At 45.6% G+C, this 24111-nt stretch overlaps 1 protein-coding gene across 1 annotated transcript in view; it reads left to right on the top strand.

Moving 5' to 3' along the window:
- Positions 1-4574: 4574 nt before the first annotated feature.
- The window catches only part of LOC142590815 (uncharacterized), a 28562-nt gene continuing 9025 nt past the window's right edge, over positions 4575-24111 (top strand). The window contains exons 1-12 of the mRNA XM_075703219.1: positions 4575-4847; positions 7604-7666; positions 7848-7909; positions 9792-9918; positions 11558-11675; positions 12807-12982; positions 14048-14331; positions 15634-15709; positions 18060-18332; positions 20999-21153; positions 22318-22387; positions 23736-23834. Of these exons, the coding sequence (XP_075559334.1) occupies positions 4575-4847; positions 7604-7666; positions 7848-7909; positions 9792-9918; positions 11558-11675; positions 12807-12982; positions 14048-14331; positions 15634-15709; positions 18060-18332; positions 20999-21153; positions 22318-22387; positions 23736-23834 (1776 nt within the window). The remainder of the gene's footprint in view (positions 4848-7603; positions 7667-7847; positions 7910-9791; positions 9919-11557; positions 11676-12806; positions 12983-14047; positions 14332-15633; positions 15710-18059; positions 18333-20998; positions 21154-22317; positions 22388-23735; positions 23835-24111) is intronic.

Below are 24111 nucleotides of genomic sequence, written 5' to 3'. Positions count from 1 at the left end.
AGATTCTTGGGCCATGGCCTATGCATTCTTGCATGCAAAAGACCACAAAAGCCCTTATGCGTTTCTTGGCGGACACTGGATTGTATGAACGCTTGTAACAGGGGAGGTATCTCTGCGAATGACTGTGAATGACTGACTAATATTCTTCTTTTCTCTCCTTTTATGTTCTTCCCTTTTCCCCTCCCCAAATGTAGGGTAGCCAACTGGGCACGCCCTTCGTTAACCTCCCTACCTTTCCCTCTTCGTATTTTTCTCTCTCTATCTTCGCTCAATGACCAACTGATATCTCCGCTGCAACTATATCGCACCGCATTGGTACCATTTATAAAATAAGTGAAAGGGAAAATCATCAGCCACCCGCATGTAGCACGAAGCCGCGAAGGAAACTCCGACAGGTTTCTCAGAAAGAAAACTTCGCAGTCAAAGAAAGTCTTGCCTTGGTTCGGGCATCGAACTCGGGCCTTTCCGGTGCGGTCGCTCTACGATCTTAGCTGACGAGGAGGCTAGCAGATTGAAGCGCGGGTTAATAGCTTGAAGCACAGAGACACAGAATATCGCAAATCAGCGCTGCGGAAGCCTGCATATAGTGAAGTAAAGTTCATGAAATGGAAGATTCTCATTCAACCGTGTGTAACAGGAAGCCTGGACCAGAACATTTTTTTTTCCTTAAACTGTGGAGATTTCTTTCTAAGCAACTCGTATAGGTTGCCTTTGTAGCTTCGTTTTACGTTTAGCGGGATGAAAATTTTGCCTTTCATAGGTTAATAGGCGATGGGAGCGGAAGTTTCTTACGATCGTAGGCTCACTGCTGCTAAAGAGCGCGCAAAAGCGTCTATACTAATGCGGTTGGGAAACTTGGTATTTCCGTCAAGGTATCGCGACACACGAAAATACTTACAACAGATCGCCGTCAGTCGGACAGGGGACTTTCTCTTTGGGCTTCATCTTCGCCCCGACTGGCTTTGCGAAAATCTTAAAGGGAAACCTAAGAGAGAGAAATAAGTTGAGCCGGATTAATAAGTTACCCTTCTAAAATACAAACACAAATGCACTCTTACCGCAACAGAAGGTCCGGTAAGCCGGAAAAGAAGCAAAAGCGAATGAGTTGGTGGCGACGCCACCTTGAAGCACCTGTTTACCATGACGTCATAAATGTAGACGGTATATGCTAGAGCCAAGTAATTAGCTTCGGCAGACTAGATTGTATTCTGAAAGAAGCAAGGACGGGACTTGGCAAGTTTCAAAATCTTCTACTGCGCCTCAACAGCATAAATAGGAGGGAAATATACTATGAAATATGTGACGTCACACTAATGTGCTGGCGCTAGAGATCATGGCGCTAAGTTCGCAAAAAAAAGTTTTTTTTTATCTCGTAGTAATCAGCGTATTACCGGGAAATTAACGAAAGTGGAGCTTTGAGAGAATACTTCATCGTCCTAACCTGAGTTAGCGCTTCTCTTTAGTGTCTCCTTAAATAACGAAAAACGGACGCGACACGACCTGATCAAAGGTCAGCGCCATAGATATCTGAGCTCTCGGTGGGTTGTTTGCCATCATTATTCACTTTCTCTCGCGTGAAAAGACAGAAGCGGAAAGCAAACGAAGCGCGATGAAACGATGAAGTCACGCGTCGGCAGTGAACCGCGGGTCGCCCTCTCTCACTTTCTCGGGCGAGTGGCAATGTTTCCGCCTAATCAGCTCGCTCATAACGACCGCACTGCAGCCTAACGACTCTGCGAGTCTCTTTTCCTCTAATGGAGCAATCGGGGAAAGCATTGCCAGCACGAAGAAAAACTCTTCTGCGCCTTTTGTTTTTCTGTGCTGCTGTCACGTGTATTTTAGAGCTTGAAATACGTCGCTGGGGTCGCATTGTGTGCGAATATCTGCATTTAATCTAATCTAGACCGACCACGGTTCAAAGCCGAACCCCGAGATTCGAAAGGTCAGAAAAATGAAAGTTGGGGGCGACACGGTGCGAACCACTGTTGTTCGGTTGTAAGAAGGGCCCTCAGGAATCGATCGTCCTGGCGCCCTGGAGTGAACCGGCAACCGCAGTGTGATGTGTTTGCCAACTGGTGGCACGGGTCTGGGGAATGGCTTAGGGGTTGTTAAAGATTAAATGCTTCATTACATTGAAGTGTTAGAGACGACTACGTACATTATGCTACATTAGTGTCACTATGTAAATTACTTTGACATTCAATGTCCGTTGCTTTTATTGATTTCATTTATTAGTAGAGTTCACGTTTTGCGATCCGTTCCAGTAGGACAGCATGGACGTCAGGCGTTTGAGCCGCATAGCCACGACGAGCGGTTTCGGCGGGCTCAAACTCGGCTAGGATAAGAGACATTTTGCGGCGAGGCATTTTGGCCCGAACGACTCCTGTAGAGCGACGCGGAGACCCAGAGCGATGGACCGAGCGTGACTTACAGAGTCCCGACCTCACTTGTATACAAGCGCCGAGGGTGTCTAGCATCGACCAGATATCTAGACGCCTGGGGATAACGTCAACATCAACAGTCGCTGCTTCTAGAAGAACCCCGGCGCGCTTTTCTGAGAAGCCGTGAGCGATAAGCGCCAAGCGATAAGTGATCGCACACCGTTTCACCGGCACATCGAACACTATCTGGCGTTCGATAACTATAGCTGCTTCTCGAATACGGTCAGACAGATGGCAGGAAAAAACCGGGCTACATCAAACAAGAAAGCTGTCCAATAAAAACTTTCATGAAATGCAAGTTGACCAAGCAATGGTAAACAACAACCACGGAAATTTGGCAGTTTCGCCAAAGGCGGCGAAGCACTGACAGCAATAGCAAGATATATCGTCCAGCTTGGACTACTCGGGCGGTGCTCTTAACTACGAGTACAAGGAAGCGCGACATGTTTGCTCGACGCAGCGTGCAAGGCAACTGCTTCTGGGTAGAAGCGCCCCGGCCGATATATTCTCGCAAGGTTGGCGTGATAAGGAGCGCCGTCACCGGCACTGCAGAGGACGCACCTCGATGGTGCACGAGATGAGACCGACGGGAAGCCGTCGGCGTTAGTTCGCGCCCAGTGACACGTCAAGTAACGTTAGCTTGTCGTTTTACTGCCTGCTCCGCTCTAGTGCACTGCATAGCTCAACAGGAGCGCTCTTGTGCTTATAGTGTAGTGCGCCCAACGGCGCCCTGGCTCCGCCATCGAAGCGATTCAGCGCATACAGCACTGACGGTGCGTCGACTTCGCTTCGTCCTTTTTTTACATTCAAACTACCAAGCGCACTCCCTCGCGCCCAATGTCGAAGGTAATGTGCGGAGGGTGCAAAGGTTAAATGTTCGGCGAGCCAATGTGGCTTGTCGCTTTATGTGCGCCATTTAGGCTTATAGAACAATTGAGGTCGCGTAATCTCAAGTGTCGGAAAAGCGTTAAAGCGAGAGGCAGCCCAAAGCGTTGGCTTTCTGTGACCGGCGCTCTTCATCACGCCAGCATTGTGAGAGCGAGCGTTTGCGGTCATCGAGTGAGATCCGCTCACATTCGCCTGCACGCGCGTGACGCCATATTTGTTAATTTAATTGACAAGCGCATATTTACGACAACTTACGCGGGTTATGAACATACGAACATTAGTTCATGTAGTTGTCTAATCTATTTCATCGCTATTAAGGCATCGCTTTTCGGCCGAGACTGCAATGTTCCTTTCCGCGCACACAAAGATCGATTCACACGCATTATTATTATTATTATTATTATTATTATTATTATTATTATTATTATTATTATTATTATTATTATTATTATTATTATTATTATTATTATTATTATTATTATTATTATTATTATTATTATTCAGCCGTCGCAATACAGCCACTGCGGCTGGGTGTCGGGCCCCACACTTGTGCTAAACTGTGGAACACCACATCCACTGATCCACCGTTGCGGACGTCTGTCTTATGTTGTACGGTGATTGCGACTATGTCGGATCTGTGTGTGGTTATTTGTGCGTGGGTACACTACAAAGGGTGTCCCAGCTAACTATAACCAGAGTTTACAAATATGCAATTGCCACGTAGCTGGGCAGAACCAAGGTAATGTCGTTTGCCGTCGCTTGGAGATACTCAAACCAATTTTTTTCACTCTACCTAATTGCATAAATCGTCCTAACATTAATGAACTCAAATATCATGCAATTACATAGATTAAAAGTGTCAATGAGAATATTGTAGAGCAACATGAAAAAATCGCGCTACAGCTTTGTGTTGCTCAACAAGTGCTGCATAAAAGTGTTTTTCCAGGCATGAAAGAAGGCCACGAGTACGCGCGAAGTGCCTCGAGCGGTCAGTCGCGCTGCAATTTTGCGTGTATTCGCAGGCTTCTTTCACGCTCGGAAAAACATGTTTATGTGGCACGTACTGAGCAAGAGAAAGCTGTATCGGGAGTTTTTCATGTTGCTGCACAAATTTCTCATTTACACTTTTCATCCAATTATAATATTTGAGAAGTTGATTAGTTATTTAAAACTAATTATTTAATCATCTAATTAGGCTGACTGAGAAGCTAATAATCTGAGTATCTCCAAGCGACGGCAAACAACATGTTTTTGGAACTCTGGCCAAAGTTAGCTGGACACCCTGTGCACGTGCGATGTGTGGGATCTCTCAAGAAGCTGCGATCTATACTCGCCAAGCACATCACATCGGCACCGGAACGTGTTCTGCGCAGCCGGGCCCTGGCGGCCGGCGGCTGGTGCGGCGGCCCCTGGTCGTCGCCCCCTGCGAGTCCGCTCTGGCTGGCCGCCGACGGGCCCACGGCGAGGCGCTGCAGGGCGGACGCCGCGCCGGCGGCAGCGACACTCGTGCTGGCCATCGTAAGTGCTCGCACGAATACGCGCCCCTAAGCTGCAGTGAGTTTTGTAAACGACAGAGTTTTAGAATGACTGAAGACAGTGTAAGCGGCGACGGAACTTTCCGTTTCCCAACATTACGGCTGTACGTACCGGATAGGGGGGGGGGGGGGGGGCTGCACTAGCTGAGACTGAACGATTGCCGGGAAAAGAGGTGCACGCTACCTTTCCAAGAAACTCTGGTGCGCAATCGCATCCCCGGGTTTCAGCCGCAAGAGAAATTAGGATAGGGAAGCTCGGCCTCGCCTGTTGCAACTGTGTACGTGTTTATCCTCGATAAGTTCCTTGACTCGTGTACAGAACTTCGTGTTCATGCTGACTGTACCTTGCGGTGCATTTGCGAAGCCTTCTGCGCAAATTTTTTTGAGAATATATATATATATATATATATATATATATATATATATATATATATATATATATATATATATATATATATATATATATATATATATATATATATATATATATATATATATATATATATATACATTTGCCAAGCGACGAGGAGTAGGTGGTGCCGCTTAAGGCTCTCCTACTACTACACCGCGTCAATAAAAGAAAGCAGAACACTGCGAGCATCAGAACGTAGCGTTGTGCGCAAAGCCTCCGAGAAGAAGCGCGCTTTTTTGTATCATCAGCTAAGGTTGAAGACAGGGTTAAAATTTGTTAAAAATAAATGCTGAGGTTTTACGGGTCATAACCACGACCACATTACGAGGCACACCGTAGCTTGGCGCTTCGGATTAATTTTGACCACCTGGGGTTCTTCAAGGTGCGCCTGAATCTAAGTACGCGAACGTTTTTGCATTTCGTCCTAATTGAAATTCATGACACGGAACACATTACGACTGCACTAAGTGTTCCTCAGCACGTACGATGGTATCAAAAAGAAATGAAAACGGTCGAGAAGGGGAAGCTGGAACACTTTTCTCGCATAGAGTAAGCCAATTAGAGTTGAACATGTATGTACAACGGGAGCATTTCAATAGTCACGTATATCATAACGTGAACGAGAAGGAGGGGAACCGAGGAGCCCAATTTTTTGTTAAAGACAACCGTATGAAGCCAACAGATAATGAAGCTAAGGGAAGCAAAGCGGAAGTTATTTGCAGTTTTAAATGAAGTGCAGAAGTGATAAACTGAAGGGAAATGAAAATGAACGGAAAAGACAACTCAATGTCAGAACAATCTAGCAACACCTGGGCGACTGCGTTTCAACAAAGCGCAGGCATGCTCACGTCCTCTCGTTCTCTTTCTTTCTTTTCTATTTCTCTTTGAAAGCGTCGTGCAAGTAGAAATGTCGAAAATTCCACAGCGATATAATTATATATATACAAGCGCTTTAGAGGCTCGACTGCACAACATTTGGACGACACACACAGAAGAGAAACACACGCCACGCTGCTATTTCTTAAAACATTCGCTTTGACTTGTGCGCTCTTCATTCGCTTACGGCATTTTTACGTCACAGTTTAATTATTTGCATTTTAACTGCCCCTGTGAACACATGTCTGACGTGAAGAGCACAAATGCGCTTTTTGAAATAAAATTAGGTGTCGTCTCATAGCGGAATTGCGACGGAACTACTGTCCGTCTCCATGCCCGCAGGTGAACCGTGTGTTTCGCAGCTGTGCTAAAGCAATAGTCGCAGTTTTCGTCCTATTTCTCTGTAATATGTATGCGCTTTATTATGTATGCACTAACACTTTATTATGTATGCACTCAACACAAAGGGCGCATAGGGTAATGCAGGGTTTTTCGACCGCCGCGTGGGATTTTAACAAATTACGACTAGCACTGCCCCACCCCCTCAACATCGGAAAAGTCTGCCTCCCCGTCAGCAGTGACGTCACAGCTCGTGCGTCCACATCACTCACGTCCCATGCAGCATATAGGCAATGAGAGCTCCGTGAATCACGTGAAGCGCGGTGCACCGGAAATGTGCTGCAACTACTCCGGTTAACAATCGCATAGAAGAAAAAATGGAATCACTCAACGGTTACATTTATTCGCATGAAAGCACGTGGAAACAGACCGGAACTAAATGCCATGGCTTGAAAGTGTTCCAATTTGTTGTATTATGTCGAAAAAGCAGAAATATTTAAATACTTGAAGATTCTTAGCGTCACTTCGTCACTTCGTCACTTAGCGTCAATTCTTCGCTTTTCGCGAAGAATTGCTGAATTTCCTGTAGAAACATTGTATAAGGATGTTATTGACCTGCTTTCCTTCGCTGTTTTTCACACTTGTATTTTTATATTTTTGTGAGCATGAGTATACTACTGTGTTTACGCTCTCTAAAGCTTAGCCTAGACAAACATTTATTGAACTTCGTTTTACTTATCTTGTGAATGCATGTATAGATATTTATATTCTCTACTCCTGTACTGCTTTACTTATCTTGTGAAAGCCTGTATTGATGTTTATATTATTTACTCCTGTTGAAACACTTACTTTGTGTCCCCCCTTACCCAATGCCCTTAAATGGGCCTGTAAGGTATTTTAAATAAATAAATAAACATGAAAATGGAACTATTTCCTTTGAAATAAAATTAATTTCCTTCTGTGTTTAGAGAAAGTTTATTACTTCATTGATGATTGAACTCCAGTAATAATACAATGCGCTGTACACTAGGTATATGACGTAAAAGATGTAATTCCGATGCACTGTAATTCCGCAATAATCACGTAACAGTTATTTCTATATTTCATCGCAGCGAAGCAACAGCGTACCACGGCTTAAGATCCGCACGGCCAGGAGATCTCCGCATTCTCCAAGGGTGAGCATTTACGTGCAGTGCCTTCACGTGAACAGAGCTGGGCCAGTTCGCATGACGTAGAAAAAAATTTTTTTTTCGTACTTCCACTGTGTCGGCATGCCGCACACCTAATAGTTTAAGCGTATTTATAGAGTTGAAGCATAGGTGAAAACGTGGCTACTCTGGCTTTTTTTTTTTTCAGAACTATGAATCCAGTCGGGACTCGTCTGAATCCGCCAGCAGCACCTGTTCAACAAGAAGAAGGTAACCGCATTGTTCTGCACATTTTAAACCTTTACATCTACAACCTACGACCTAGAGTATTTTCATTACTAAACAGGCTAGGCCGTCTTCACGACTGCGCCTTTACGACTTTGTGGCGTTATTTATTTATTCATACTTGCAGCTAATGTTACTTACAGTATACTGCATTTTCAAACGTAACAAGTTTAACCACAGCTTACATTGAATCGTCAGATCATCGTTCATTAGCGCACTAAATGATTACTTTTGTTTCTCATTTTTTTCATCTGTCAATAAGAATTTGTGTACTACACATGCGCCAATAATTTTGTAATTTTATGTGATACGTTATTGTAGTTAGTATTCATGTATGCCTGTATCGTTTGCATTGCATTATATTGATAAATTATTTGCATTATTGTTACTTGTGTACCCTGCCCCTTTGCAATTCCACCGTGGGGTCTTTAAGGTAATGAAATGAATCGAATGCACGAACCTCAGTTAGCACACACTCATACTTCCATACTTGTGGGAAGGAAAGGGAAAAGGCAGGGATGGTAATCAGGAATGCTACGCTATGCTGAGCGAAGGAGTAATCGAAAAAACACATCTTTAAGCTTATATCGGTTCTTTCTTCATGTTCCTGCCCGTATTCACAAAACTTGTCTTACGTGAGCACGTTTCTGAGCAGCCGTCATTGGCGCATCCGGAGTTCACGATGGTGAACGACACAACGAGACGTCTGCCGCGACGGCGGAAAATCGCGCCTTTCGTAATGACTTCTGAATATGGGTCCTGTTCTTTCGATATCCGTAAGCTCACATCATTTACCGCTCTACTGCATCCCATTTCATCTTCAACAGCGACATAAGCACTTGTAAGAAAATATTGTGCGAACAAAATTAATCACTCATAACGTTACAGGATTAGCTCCTCAAAATGTACAAGTATGTTACATGTCTCACGCTGGGCACAAAGTATACGAAACTAATGGTTTCACAGTCCGCCACAAAATTTTTAAATAGCTCACCGGTTATCGTCAAACGCGCTTCACCCCAACGGAAAGAACCAGAACTAGTTTAATAAGGGCTCACTCGCATCAGGCCGGTCCGACACCGATTTAGTTCCACCTTTGTGTGAGCGCCTCCGTCACACTGTACCGACGCCGACAATCTGCCGACGGTAGGCGGAGAGCTCGGCGTCGGTACAGTGTGGCAGAGGCACCGACACGAAGGTAAAATACGCTCTTGCCGACAGTCGGAAGACTGAAATTGGTGTCGGATCGGCCTAGTGTGAGTGAGCCTTAAGAGCAACGCAAGCGTTATATAAGATCGTTTTACTAAAGAGGTACTTTAGCTACTTATGTGTATTTTCATGCTTGTTATAAATGAAATAAAATAGCATAAAGACAGAAAAGAAAAGGATAAGGAACGGATGTCAGTCGTAAAAGCGTCTGGCTATCTAACATACGCTAAAGGGAAAATATAGAAAGAAGAGAGAAGAGCGGGGAGGACGCGGTGAATGCGTGCAAGAGTGCAGCGTTGGAAGCTAAGCCCTCGTTTGGTGACAAAAGGACGCGCAGCATCAGCATAATACGCGTAATATAACACTGGCAAATCTTCTGCACACACTGGCATGAACACTTATCACACCGCTACACACTGCAAGAATGCACTGGTACGCTGATACAAATGGCTAAGCAGGCTCAACTGGCAGTCACGCTAAAGTAATTTTTATTTTTATTTGTTTTCTTTTTTTTGGGGGGGGGGGGGAGGAGGGGACAGAACTATATCGCAACGCGGAAACACGGGACGCCGGTTGTGCTACTTTTGTTGCCGAAAATGTATACCAACCAGTCCAAGTCGCAACTGTCCTGTGGAATCTGTGAATCTGTTTCGTACAGAAACAGGGCTATGAGGTCGGAGTGGGCAAGCACGACTACCAGACCTCATCAGCCGCCCTCGGAGACGAACAGGAAGGAGTTTGAACCAACAGCCAACCCGGCAGCGACGACCAGCGGCTATGCCATGGTAGGCGAAACACGACGTGAAATGCACGCTTCGGCAAACAATGCGACTGCTGAAAGTCTCGTCACGTAAAGGCATCATCAGGGCCACATGCCACTGCTCAATATGAAATGATGTTTCAGGATCTGTGTAGGCTCACGCTTATACTTTTTTCTTTATTTAGTTTGAGGTGATTTCTTTCTCTTTTTTTTCTATAAATCGCGTCGAACACATGACAAAATTCAATCTGTTCATGTGGATTCCCTGAAAAGGCGGGCATTAGAAGTACTAAAAATAGCAATACGCAATTGCCTGATTGAAAAACAACCTTTCAAAGATCAACTTTTACAGAGAAGCTGTGTATGGCTAGGAAACCGGGATTCTTTCGCGTCCGTCGACAGAAAAATATCATCATCAATGACTCATACTCCCGTAAGACAGAGCCTACAGGCATTCAGCAAAGTGAAGCGAACAGTGCATACATTCTTTAGAATCACGCATACAACATGCATAACAGCATACGTTCAAATAAAGACCAAGCTCGAAACAAGCATCCAAACCACATAACTTATGAAAAGGCGCTCGTGATAGCAAAAGGAAGCACGTAGAGCTCTGCGCATGCGTTTCCCGGTAAAGATTACTGTTGAGCGAGCTGCCGCGGTGATGCCAGCTTGCGACGTCCCTAGTCTTTCGTGTATAAAATAACAAGCCTGTCAACCGGCTTCCGTGTTGTCGCAGCACCACTATGGACGGCGGCGTGCTGTCACGGTTAGCATTACTGCCATTCCTGCCATATTACTCTAAAATAGCACTACTACCATTACTCTAAAGCCATAAAGCATTGCGTACCCCCCTCAGCAGTTGTGGTGGTCTTTTTCAACAACTTTGCCGGACATCCACTTTCGCAGGGCCGGCTTGGAAAGTTTTTTTTTTCTTGATTATTAACGTTAAGATAAACGTTCCAATTGCGAAATTGAAGCCGAGCCGTGGTGAAATAACGCCTGCTTGGCAGAAATCCTGACTCACCACGTTCGGAGTACCTGTCATTAATATGTGCTGCATTTGGGTTCCAGCAAACAGCTTCGCGAAAGCCCCCCTTCAGCACGGTCTGGATGCAATCATCTGCAACGCACATGCGTTTTTTCGCAGAATTATGGGACGATATATATATCGGAAGTGGTGCTTTCCCTTGTATTTCTGATATTCGGACATTACTTTTTAGAAGTGAGAGGTGTTTACTTAACGTTTCCGGCACACACACACACACACACACACACACACACATATATATATATATATATATATATATATATATATATATATATATATATATATATATATATATATATATATATATATATATATATACGTATATATATATATATATATATATGTGTGTGTGTGTGTGTGTGTGTGTGTGTGTGTGTGTGTGTGTGTGTGTGTGTGTGTGTGTGTGTGTGTGTTAACAATTAGTTTTAGTTTATTGTTCCGAAACTTCAATGCCAACAAAACGATGTACGCCTACTGCGCATTTCGATGGTCTTGGCGTTTGATTGATTGATTGATTGATTGATTGATTGATTGATTGATTGATTGATTGATTGATTGATTGATTGATTGATTGATTGATTGATTGATTTATTGATTGTGCGCCTGCTCGCAGCCCTCTGTGTACTACCTGAGGCGGCGACTACTGCGGCACCACTCGTCGCAAACGGAGGAAGATCCCTGCACAGAAACCGACTCAACGCAGGGAAGCTGTGGCTCTCCCTTACAGAAATGTGAGGCTCTCGAAACGCAGTGCCGCAATGTTTCCGAGCCATTCAACCTCGCCTTTTGGCATGCGCAACCAACCTAACTATTCGCTATTTGCGGGTTTTTCGGGGAGAGGGTCAGAGAAGGCATACTGACACAGTTTTCTTTTATGCGTGTTATTTCCGCGGCATCTATTCTTTCTCTAGGTCTTGTTTTCTTTGTTTCTTTTTTCTATAACCTTTGTTTCAGAAAAGATTGGAGTGCAACCACAATCCCTGCAGTGTAACCACTAATCGCTTTGTGTACGTCGTAGTTATGCTCTTTTGATCTCTCATTTGTGCACCTACCTGTCTGTCTACGTATTTATTTACACGGGACAGCGGGACCGAATAGACAACACCCTCAAGACAGTTTTTTTACAAAGCGGCTTTCATGCCCTATGGAGCAGGAGTGTGGCTTCCTTGCTGTTCTGTTTACATATGAACATATTGCGGAAACTTTTTTAGGAGCAGAAGGTAGCGTAAATTGTGTTAGTGTGCCTTCTCTGACCCTCTCCCAAAAAGAACTCGATATTTTGACCCACAAATAATACAACGCATGCTTGTGACGCAAGTCAATGTTGTAGCTTGACGAGAGATAAGTGTATCACGTTATGTTGGTCTTATTTTACTTCTTGCATTTTGTGATTGTCAGGGTATATATATATATGCAAAAACGTCAAAAAAATGAAATCAGGTTTAAGTCAGCGCCGTGTTCGTCCTTTGTTAGTCTTGCGTGCCGTCAATTTTGCGCTGTCTCCATACTTTCGCCCCATGAACCAACTAGCCCAAACCACAACCCTAGCGAATGGAATACGAATATTAAAAATGTATTACTCGATAATATTCGACATCGAATATCCCCACACCCATAATGCAAACGCGATCTGGTCGGGCTGGGTCAGCTCGAACGGGGCCCACTCGTATCGAGTTCATGTGCACGAACTTCATGAATTACACCAGCTCGCACAAGTTCACAGCCTCACACGGGCTTGGGTAAAGCGAGGCGACTCGATCGACCTTAACGCCGCACCCAATGCGTGGCCGAACGGTGATCGGCCTCGACGCCTCTCGTTACACGGGCGGTTTTTGGATCGAGTAGCTGCTGTCGGTTCGCAGATCAGCCGAGCCCTCCTCAGGCGAGGAGACGAACAAGCAGCTTCGCGGCAGCCGACGCCGTCTGCCGGGAACCGCGCACCTCGGACCTCGACTCGAGCCTCGTGAGCAGCAGCAGCGGCTCGGGGGCAGTGCCGCCAGGGGTCGCCGTGCTTCGCTTCGGAGCGCCCGCGGACAAGGTGAGCCGCCCGAGCGCTACTGCGGCGAAAATTAAATTGACGGAGCGATACGGAAGGGAAATGAGAAGCCACGCCGTAATTGGTACATTACGCTTTGCGAATGCTAAGAACACCAGTCCCACCTCCATCGGGGTCTTCGTTAAGGCAGAAAAGGCGCGATAACAAAGGAAGGGCTTTCGAATACAATTTAGCCCGAAGAATTAGGTTGGCCCGAGCGGATGCCGTCAAAGTTTATGATGCCGCGGCGAGCTGGTGAAGGAACTTCAACGCCTCTCTCCTGGCCTCTCCTCTCGCAGCAAGGGTGGCTTTTTATATTTTTCGTACGTGGAAGTATGTGCGATGACGTGATTTAGGGTGCCATATTGTCCTATGTCCAGCACGGTTACGCGTTTTCTCAATTCGCTGGTCTTTGGAAGCACAGCGGAAGCTGTGCAAAGGATAACAACGTTATTATTTGCATTGGTCATCGCGTGAGGGCCAGGTCTGGCCAAAGCGCGCGAACAAGACCATGACGTATATGGCGTTCCGTGGATACTTCCTATTTATAGGCGTTATTTAGTAACAGAGCTCCAACTTAGGTATATTTAACTTCAGCCTCCCATTGCTTTGCTCTTGGAGCTTGACCATGCACGTTCCTTTCCGAGAAAACAGGGGCGCAAATTAACACACACACACATACATATATACGAAAGAGACATGGCGATCGTCACTACCAACTGCTCTACCAGGCCTTCAAAATGGTCTATATGCTACACAAGGTACTCGAAGACATTAGAAGAACCGCAGGATCACAACTGAAAAGGGAAAGGAAACAGATGATGGTTTTCTAGTTTCATGCCGCAACTTCCAACAAGGCGTTTTCTGAACGGCACAACGCCACAGACGGCGTCACCTATACATCTACGTTTTTGTTATAGTGGTATGCTTCTAATTCTCTCAAAATCGTGTTCTTGCGTTCTCCCAGTAATATATGTGTCTTCTTTTAGCCATGCAGCACCAACTATGGACTCAACAAGACGTATATTCTAATGTTCCTTTTACTGTCCGCGTCTCCTCGTCGCGCAGGCTCCGAGCCCCATCAGGGGCGCTTCGGCGGCGCCCCATTGCCACAGCAGCGAAGCCGGCGACGGAGCTGCGCAGTGCGGCGGCGACACGGGCTACGGCGAGACCTCGTCGTCCGAGGAGCAGGAGTCGAGCTGGAGTCGCTCGACGGAGTCGTCGGCGGCCCCGTCCTCTTCGTCGTCGCCATCCCGCGACACGGCGTCCGGAGCGCTGGCCTCGGTGTCGGATGACCAGGACGAGACTCAGGCCGAAGACGACGACGAAGATGACGGCGAGGTAGACCTCAGGTCAGCGGAGGACTCTCGATGTTACGCTGAAATGTCTACGCACAGACTGTTCCGACTCCATTCGCCGACAACGGCGATAATTTATGGGCCTCGAACGGCCATAGCATATACGCACGTGTAGTGGTCCAACGAGTCGGCGCAATATACTAAAGTTACGATGACTTCCGACTGCTGCCACGACACAGGCCTACCATCAAGGCTGTGAACGGGCCTTTCGAATACGAACGTGCAGTGGTCTCATCCTACTGCCAATCATCATCATCACTTCCCATACAGCTGTTTGTCTTGCCTTACCTCTGAGCAGAGTAGCAGGCCAGCGGAGTGTTATTACAAGGCAACTTCTTGGTGCCTGCTCAATAAACTGTCCTCTCTTGCACGTCAATCGCGCAGCAAATTGATTGGTTAACCGTAGGGCTACAAATCTACAAAACCAATATACTATTAAAATAATGCTTAGGGACCTGCTTACCGCTGCTTAGTATCATCTGTCTGCTCCATTTCCGGAAAGACTGACAGACATCATAAGAAGTAAATAACAATAATTTTCTCACGTGCAGCTGGCCTAAATTAACAATTACGTACCTTGTACTTAACATGGAATTTATAGTATGGAAAGTAGGGCTTCGTATGCACAACAAACTATATACAGTAAGCATGTGTCGAAACGGAAGCTTGGTGCCATACATTTTGAACTGTTATGAAACGTATGGTGTGCTTCTGAAAAAAAGTGAAAATCAAGGTGGCACGTACTTATTACTACTTTTTAGACTGAAATATTGATAGGACAGTGACGCTCATTACGTTGTTACCTTTATGTGACTACATCAAGTTAGCGGCTGCTATTATATTGTAATTAGTGTACTGCGCGCATTACTTCTTTCTTTGTACAAGCGGACCGAGTTTTCTAACCCCTTACAACACAATTACGCAAAAGATGACGTGTGCAATTTAATTTTTTTTCTTTAAAATTGTAACCCACGACGCAAAGATTTATAATTTCGTTCGACATGAGTGGCCCGTACCCACTCTGGGGCATGTGCTCTCTTCTGCTTAACCTGAAGTCATGTTAATTCAATTTTTTTTTATTTTTCGATCTAATGGGATGGATAAATAAAGATACCGTATTGTACATGCAGGCTCGCTTGTGTGGCTTCTTCTTTAGCGCGTGTGTGTCTAGATACCCAGTATTTCGCTACGGTTTTCCGAAATTTCAACGTCGTAATTTACTGCGCAATATTCTTTATCGCGCGTTACTTGAATTCCGACTGCTGTCCGATGCATTTCTCTCTCTCCTCCGTGCAGCAAACTGGAGACCCGCACCCAGGCTGCGCCCTTCAAGTGGCCGCCAACGACCATTTCGCATGCACCGACAGGAGAGGTGAGATTGCCGGACTGCATATATGGTGTTCTTCCGATCCCTGCCTCCTTCACAGTATGGCTTACACGGCGAATAGTTTCAAGTTACAGAAGCCAAGGCCGCGGGTTACAGACAAGGCTGGGTACTGAAAGAGGCGATAGTGAGAAGGAAATATTCTGGACACGGAGCTGCCTCCTGTTCCCATCGTCCTCTTCCACCTACCCTGTATCATGATGTCGTCGTCACTGTTTCATGCGAGCTCGCCCGCCGGTAGTGGAATTAGAGTTACAGTACAGCGCGCTTAGTGACAATCTCATGTCTCGAGACGCAGTTTTTCGTTCCATTATGGTTCTGTAAGATTTAATGCGGCAGTGTACGAGTTAACCAAAGGCTCGTAGTAGGCCTCAGAATGAGCTCGTTCAGACTTAACTCCTGGGCATTTGAGTTCACCGTACGCGCTCCGTACTGCTATGCTGCGTATCGCGACATGCAGCACTCGCGTCTGACGGATCGATGAAACCAATCAGCGACAAGACGAGCAGGTAACGACGCCGGAGTCAAACCAGCAAATTCACTCTATCGTAAAACTAAGGCAACAGTAGTTGCATACAACCGCTAGACTAACACTCTAACAGGGGATTCGTCCTGCGTGCCGGCTGTGCTTTCGCTAATATAGGTAAACAGACGCGCTGTTTCATAGAAATGAAAGCAGAGGCTCCAATATTCTCAGCACTTGCACTTCGTGAGCATTCGCAATTCATTTTTTTTTTCCTTCCTGCGCAAGAGTTCATTATTTCTATAGGCCCTCTAAAGTTCAAACTTCGCAACTATTTATTTATTTATTTATTTATTTATTTATTTATTTATACATACCTCAGACTACATAACGTGCTCCAAGCAGGACGGGCATTCTTTTTTTTTTTAACAAATCACATGGAGTCTATGGGTGCACATACATAGTACGTACTACGTTTATACGTAGATTGCAAAATGCAGCTACTGGTAAAGAGAACATGGTGATAATTTATATAAATGGAAGACGCTTGGGAGGTATAAATTTTCCTGGCGCAAGAAATAACCAAGGAGGTTTTACGAAAAATTATTTATTTTTTTAAACCTCCTTGGAAATAACGCACTTGGCGTTTTATTAATCAATCTATAGCACGTTCTTTAAGCGTTATGAGGTTACACTCGCGGGGTCCTGATTTAAAGCGGAAGTTAACGCATCTGACGATTTAAGGGAAGACAATGCTGTTGAGTAATCGGCATTCATAATACTATAATTAAGGGTAATACAATTCGGAAGATAATTAATATAGAGAACGATTAACAAATCATTTAGAAAAGAAACATCAGGTACACCAATGTTGCCAACTACGGACGCTCATCATATTAACATCATCAACAAGTAACTTTGCAGCTTTTAAAACTAGTATATTTATACCGCATTACAAAATTTTAAAAGGCGCCGTGATTTATCATATCAAGAGCTTTCATGAAACTGAAAAAATAAATAGAGCCAATAAACCTCAACCAACTTTATCATCAAAAATTCTTTATCAAGAATTTTTTTTTACTTATTCATTACAAATTGTTTAGTTGCGAAGAATGCAAACATACTGGAGGCTTCTTCCATTGGCTGGAAATAACAGTTTGATTCGACCGATTAGAAGGCTTTGCTTGCGCCAAATTACCTTCATGCGGCTTGGTCTGTACATTCGATATTTCACCTATGCAAGGGAAACATATTGATGAGGAACTCGGATGAAGATGAGGCGCTCGGATTTACCGCAGCGGACGCAGAGCAGTCTGTCAACGAAGAGCGTCACATGCAGGGTGTCCTCGAGCGTTACGGCGGTAGCCGAGGGTTACGAGTTCTACGCGCTACAACACCCCCCTTCTTCATCTCAACTGCAAGAATATCAGCTATGTGCTCGCCCATCCACGCTGCAGTATATCTCGAAACGTCAGGCCTATCACTCCCGTTTCATCACTTGTTGCCGATGTCCACAGTTCTTTGAATTTGAACTAGTTCTTTCAAGTTTACTTGCTTTTCTCCAAGTTTCTTTGACATAGCTGCTGTTATAAAAATTTGAAGATTCATCCCGAATACACACGTACGACACTCGTATATAGTCAATAAGTTGTTCATGTTTGCATCTTGTTAAGCTTGGGCATCTCTCTTGTCAGGCATGCTCTTGAGCAATGCGACAAGCAATATCTTCTCGAGTTTCATTTGAGTACCCGGCGTGTCCCCGCATACACAGTGCCTTGCTCTGTTAACCAAACTGAGCCATAGTTAACCTCCTCGCCTTTCTCTTATCATTGTTGCTCTCTCTCCTTCCTCAAGCTACGCTCCATGTCTTCCCAGGGGGAATTAGAGCAGGAGAGCGAGCCAGGAACGAGCGGGCAAATGACGTCCACGGAGGAGCAGCTCCAGTCGCTGGACACGGAGGACGTATCCCAAATGACGGCAGCCAGCGAGGACCCAGCAGACGACACCCTGGAGCAGGAACCAGCTGAAGACCAATCCGAAGCCGAAGCTCAAGCCATGCAACCTGCCGAACCACCCCTTCCACCGGCACCTCAGTTCCTTAGGCCCACCATAGAGATCGACAGGAGTGACATCCTCCATACGGCCAAGGTGAACGCGTCTCCTTCTGGCTTATCACTTGGCTGCTTACGTTTTTTGCTTATATGTCAAACGCTTATGCTTCAATTTGTCTGTGTGGCCGCGAGACAGTCAAATTATCCGAAAGGTCGAATTAGCAAGCGGCTGAGAAATGAATGTATTCAAATCTTTTTCAAGATCCCCGAGATTATTTCCCTCGACGGACAGCGATGTGCAATAACGACGCGATGACGTGCTAAACGGACGAAGCAGACTGCTGAATATGGAGGTGTGACACGACACAAAACAAGAGGGGAACGTATGGCTTCCCGGGTGGAAGAGGCGTCGGCCACTAAATGAGCACTAAACATCTTCACGCCTATGGAAGCAGTTGCGCCATGTGGTAAATTTCTTATGCTTCAAAGCTTTTAGTAACAGCTGCGCTCATGAGAGGGCGCCAGTGTGGGCCGAATAAACCACAAGCGACATGCTTTCGGGTTCGAACTAAACGAGTTTTCCTTCTACAGCAATGTGATTTCCCGCCTGGACTTTTTAGTGCGGTCGAATTAAGCGGAAGGTCGAATCAGCAGGAGTCGATTACTGTGTTAGTCCTGAGCTAGAAAATGGGAGTTAAATAACAGGTTTTGTACGTCCGGTCCGTATGTGCGTGCCACAAGGTGCACAACTTTGCCACTGAAGTCAACTGCTTCTCAGAGTAGAAGGGAGGTCATCAAAAGGTTCTTTTTTTCTAGCGATACGCTCGGGGCTAATGGGGAGGAGGCGGTGTCGCGGTGCGCCGTAACTGAAGGAGTGAAGAGGAGTCGGGTGTCAAGGAAGAGCGCAGAGGATGAAAGTCGTGGTGCCGAACGTATTCGCTCAGTGACGCCGCTACGTATAGAGTGTAGTCGGTCGGGGATCGTTACGCGGATGAGAGCTAACTGGAAACGTTGCTTCTATCTCTCGACGAACGATGCGCACAAGACTCTCGCACGTGCATGGCCTGGTTCGCGGAAATAATTTCCCATTTCAAAACATGTGAACAGATGCCCGATGCGGCGGCTCTTATTCTTCAAAGCGCCGGTATTCGTAAATAATATCGTAGATGGTGAAAATGTCCTAGTGCACCAGACCTTAAATTGTATCGTCTACTACGCCTCATGGGTCGAAAAATCCGATCCCCGGCGCAATCGAAAAACTGAACGTCCAATGTACAGTTCCAAAATTCAATGGCACCAAAATTGATGGGAGTCGCGCTCATGACATTTGGTGGAAGTCGAATCCACGACTTGTTGTGTTAATTAAGGCGAAGTTAATTAGGATTTAGGTAATTAAGGCACTCGAACACACAACCTTTGGTGGGAGTTGAGCCCTCGACATTTGGTGGGACCAAAATTAAATGGTACCAAAATTGACGGTGCCACCAGTGTTGGTTGAACCCACGACCTTTGGTGCTACTTAAGGCGAAGTTGATTAAGACCCAATTAATTAGGATATCGTCCATTAAGGCACTAGAACCCACGATCTTTGGTGGGAGAAAACAAGTAATAGAAAGTAACAACGGATTCGAATGCAAATGTCAAGTATTTTAATTAATGTCTCGTGAGTGCGCAGGCTGTCACCTTCATCCTCTTTAGCATACGCTAAAGTGACTGTCAACTTCTTTCTGGCATCCCCTCGTCCACCTTCCGGCAAAAGGCGAGGTAATCTAGGACATACGCCACGTATGACTTGTTTGATGCCCGGGGCACCATTGACCCAGACTCTCTCTTCGCGACCCACTAAAGGCTTGCTGAGCAGGACATGGGCGAGCTTTTGTTTGCATTGTTCCCAGCTCGTGATTTGTTTTGTTTGTGTGTCTGAAACCAGGCCCACGCCGTTTCTTTCAAGTAGGAAACTATGCTGGTTTATGTAATGGTCTTGCCCCACTTGCTGTGTGCGCTGATGTGATAGCACATTTGAAGCCATTCATCTAAGTTAAGATTATCAATCCCGTAAAGGATACCATGGTTGCGAGGCTTAGACAAGACACGACAACTGTCCATATGTTAGCTGGTTCTAATCTGCATGGCAACATGGCAAAGACCGCTTTGGTGTTCCATCTTTCGTGAGCTGTACCCTTCACCTCCTACAAAAAGCTACGCTAGGAGGAAACAAGCGGAGAAATGTGCTTGCGGGACGCATTAGGCAGTACACAAGAATTGTCAGTCTACCCACGATACCAAGTTTCAGCCCTGCATTCTACGTATTCTGCGTATCGTTGCAACAGTTGTAAACTAGCGCATGCGCGCTGCACGGCAGCCCTCTGGAGGGCTGCTGTGCAGCACGCGTAAACGTGATGCCAAGGTAGCGTGCAGCTGTCCTATGCAAAAATGGGCAGAAAATATGAAACTATATAAATTTAGTACAATATGACTGAATTTGAACTAAATGCCTCAAAATGGTGGCTCGGTGTTTCCCTACGCGAGAGAATCTTTTCTCAGACAGCCTAGTGAAGTATGGGCTCCTAACCAACTCTAGCCTGTTCTTCCAAGAACTTCGGAACTCGTTAAAAGCTTATTTCTCTTTTTCATTAGTCTTGCCACGGCTTTTAGGAGCGTTTATCAGCGTTGTATCGTCCAAACCTCAATCAGTACGAAAAGATAAAATTTCGCAGGCTGCCTAAATTCTTACGTCAGTGCGCCGCACTTTCTCCTGCGCAGCCCGAGATCGACGAAGGGGACTTCGGCGTGGGTCCGTCGTACACCAAGATGACCGAGGCCGAGTTCGTGGCTCGGCTAAGCATCCACGAAGCTGCCCGTACCGGGGACCTCCACGTCATCAAGCTCTTGCTCAAAAGCGATCCCAAGAGAATGGAGTGAGTACATGTAGCGTTGTCTGTTTCAAAACATTTCAGGGGCTTATGTTGAGTTCCTTCCAGAACAACACTGCGTTCAGAGTCAGTGATAGCGGACGCCAAGCTGATTCCTATGGGCCCAGAAATGTGAAACGCTACTTACGACGGCAAGGTGAATTCGGTATGATGGTTTCAGCGCAGCCCTGCACAATAAACACGTGAACAGCGCCCACTCTTAATTGAACATCCCTTGGAAATGTGCAGCTGTTAGGGTTCGACGGCCAGCAATGGCGGAACGTGAACCGGTATAGGTGCCCAGGTAGCTAAGTGTTCCATCTGCGCAGCGTGGGCTTCGATGTGCTGCCCAGGAAGCTCTTTTTCACAGCGGCGCTTAGAAGCAGGCCGGCTCACATGACCAAGTCATCATAGTATGCAACGAGGTTATAGCGAAAGTATGCAGTTAAGACGCCAGTAAACTCAGAACTGCCTTTGCGTACGATAAGTACTGTGAACCACAGAAAGTTGAGCTTGTTGATAAGGATTCATCGTGAAAGAGACTGCCACAAGAGAGATAGACAGCATAAGCACTGACAGTGCAGTCTCGACAGTGCAAAGAAAGATTAGATGGCAATCCCCCTGTTAACTACCTTTTATGTTCCATTAATCTCTGATTAACACAACCTATATGTCCTACGTAGAAGCGGTCGCAACTGAAAGACACACTATATACCACACCATCACGGCAGTCTGTGAATTTTTTCGTGTGTTTCACGAAACAAACGCCTGTCCGCCTTTTGTCTTCTACCTTCTCATTCTTTCTTTGCACGGTGGCACAAATCTTTCCTAGCTTGTCGACACGCTAGTTTGTCGCCAAAGTTTGTTTGTTTGTCTGTCTGTCTGTCTGTCTGTCTGTCTGTCTGTCTGTCTGTCTGTCTGTCTGTTTGTTTGTTTGTTTGTTTGTTTGTTTGTTTGTTTGTTTGTTTGTTTGTTTGTTTGTTTGTTTGTTTGTTTGTTTGTTTGTTTGTTTGTTTGTTTGTTTGTTTGTTTGTTTGTTTGTTTGTTTGTTTGTACGGATGCTACAATCTGATGTCAGACCTAATGGCGCGTTCCTTGTTCCTTGATACTGTTAAGCAGCTTTATTTCATTGCGAACGCCGAGCGAGGTTTGCTTTCCACACTATTGCAGAACTGTCGACGAACGCGGCTGGACTCCCATTCACCTAGCAGCAGCAAACGGACACGCAGAGGTTGTGCGGGTGAGTGGTTTGCCGCTTCCGCGTGCGCAGCGATGCCGGATATTGGCGTGACGTATGCGCACCCTGTGGATATAGCGGAGTCTGTTAGCACGGTAGCCTTGCATTCCTCGCAATTCGTACTTTATCATTTCATGCGCCTTTCCTATCCCTTTTACGCAGGCGGGTGTTGTGCTCCTTTCGGAGGCCAGTTTTCGGCCTGTCTCTGACATTTATTCATGTTTTTAAATTCTATAGTAGTACACTCTAAAAAAAAAAGTTCACTACCTTTGGGTTGTATTTCGTCCCCAAACAATAATCGTCATCTGTCTTTCCTTAACGCTGCGAGCTCGGTACTTCCTAGTCACGAACGGCTTGCGCGTTATCAGCTTGACACAGCATTTTCGACAGGAATGTAGCTAGTGCCGAGTTTTCAAGCGGGGAAACGCAAGCAAGGCAGATGACGACTGTTGTTTGGGGACAAGATAAGCCCCAAAGGGTGTAAACTTTTTTTATAGTGTAATATCAATACGCACTACACGTAGTGTCACTGATGTGTCGTTATGGGGTATTGTCGCTTAACATCGCACAAGCTCTACTGAATGGCACGCAAGCACGTGCACACGTGATAAATTATTTAATAGATTGTATTAACGCCACAACGTTAAGGGCCAGTGTCGCAGAAAATCCGGCGTCGGCGTCCCGCATCCAGCGTCGACCGCTTTGTGCGCGAAAGATTACTCCGAATCACGCATACCCAACCACGCAGGCACTCCGTGTAGCGCAAAGGCGTTACTGAACTAATTGAAGTTCTCAATGTAAGATGTGTAAAAAGAAATGTAAAGTACGACTTACACACAACCTATACAGACATGATAGCGTCGGATTGTAATTTGACTATAGAAGAAAACATAATTTCGTTACGCGGAAACTACCTGGTTTCTTGAAACACCATCAAGATGGCACTTGCCTCCGCGCATCCACGGCCCACGCAAAGGCCGCCTTTCTGCCGCAAAGCTCGTCTTTGTGCATAGCGTTCGCTGCCAGCTTTTCCCGGTAAACATTACGGTTACATAAATTGCAAGTGTCGGGAAGCGTGAGAAGCAGTCAGGGATCTTTGAATGTTATCGCGTTGCACTCTTAAAGGCGAAGCTTAAGCGTCCTCCAATTTGTTTTAAGGCAAAAGCAATGTGTCTGTTACACTTAGAGCAATATCGATTTATCGACGACCAATGTCGAAATGTCACTGATGAATTACCAGACAAGGGAAACTTTCAATTAAGGTTCATCCAAGAGCCACTGGGAAATTGAAAGATTGTGAATAAACTTAAAAACTAAAAAAAAATTAAATCTGCGGTTTTTTACTGCGCAGTTCCTGGCAGTTGAAGGTGCGGACGTGGCTGCTCTCGACCCGACAAGCTACACGGCGATGCACTTGGCCGCGATGAACGGACACAACGCATGCCTCGAGGTAAGCTTGTTGATGCGCACGCATTCTTTGGCGAGCTCCCCAGCCCTGTCACGCGAAAAGTGTTATGCCTTGTACCTGCACAAAAAAAAATGCGTAATTTGAAAAGGCATTTAATCGTTACGATAGTGTGAATGTAGATGATTGGCAGCTTTTAAGCGATAAGGAACAATTTGAAGCAAAAAATAATAAAACGAGAAGAGAATACCCATAAAAATACACAGGGTTCCTTAGACAATGCATGGGGAAGCTTATAGTAGGGGTTGGCCAAATGAAATTT

The sequence above is a fragment of the Dermacentor variabilis genome, chromosome 8 (genome assembly GCF_050947875.1).
Source record: "Dermacentor variabilis isolate Ectoservices chromosome 8, ASM5094787v1, whole genome shotgun sequence".
Taxonomy (NCBI): Eukaryota; Metazoa; Arthropoda; class Arachnida; order Ixodida; family Ixodidae; genus Dermacentor; species Dermacentor variabilis.
Note: the sequence above shows the minus strand (reverse complement) of the source record. Positions and strands in the feature narration are given on the sequence as shown.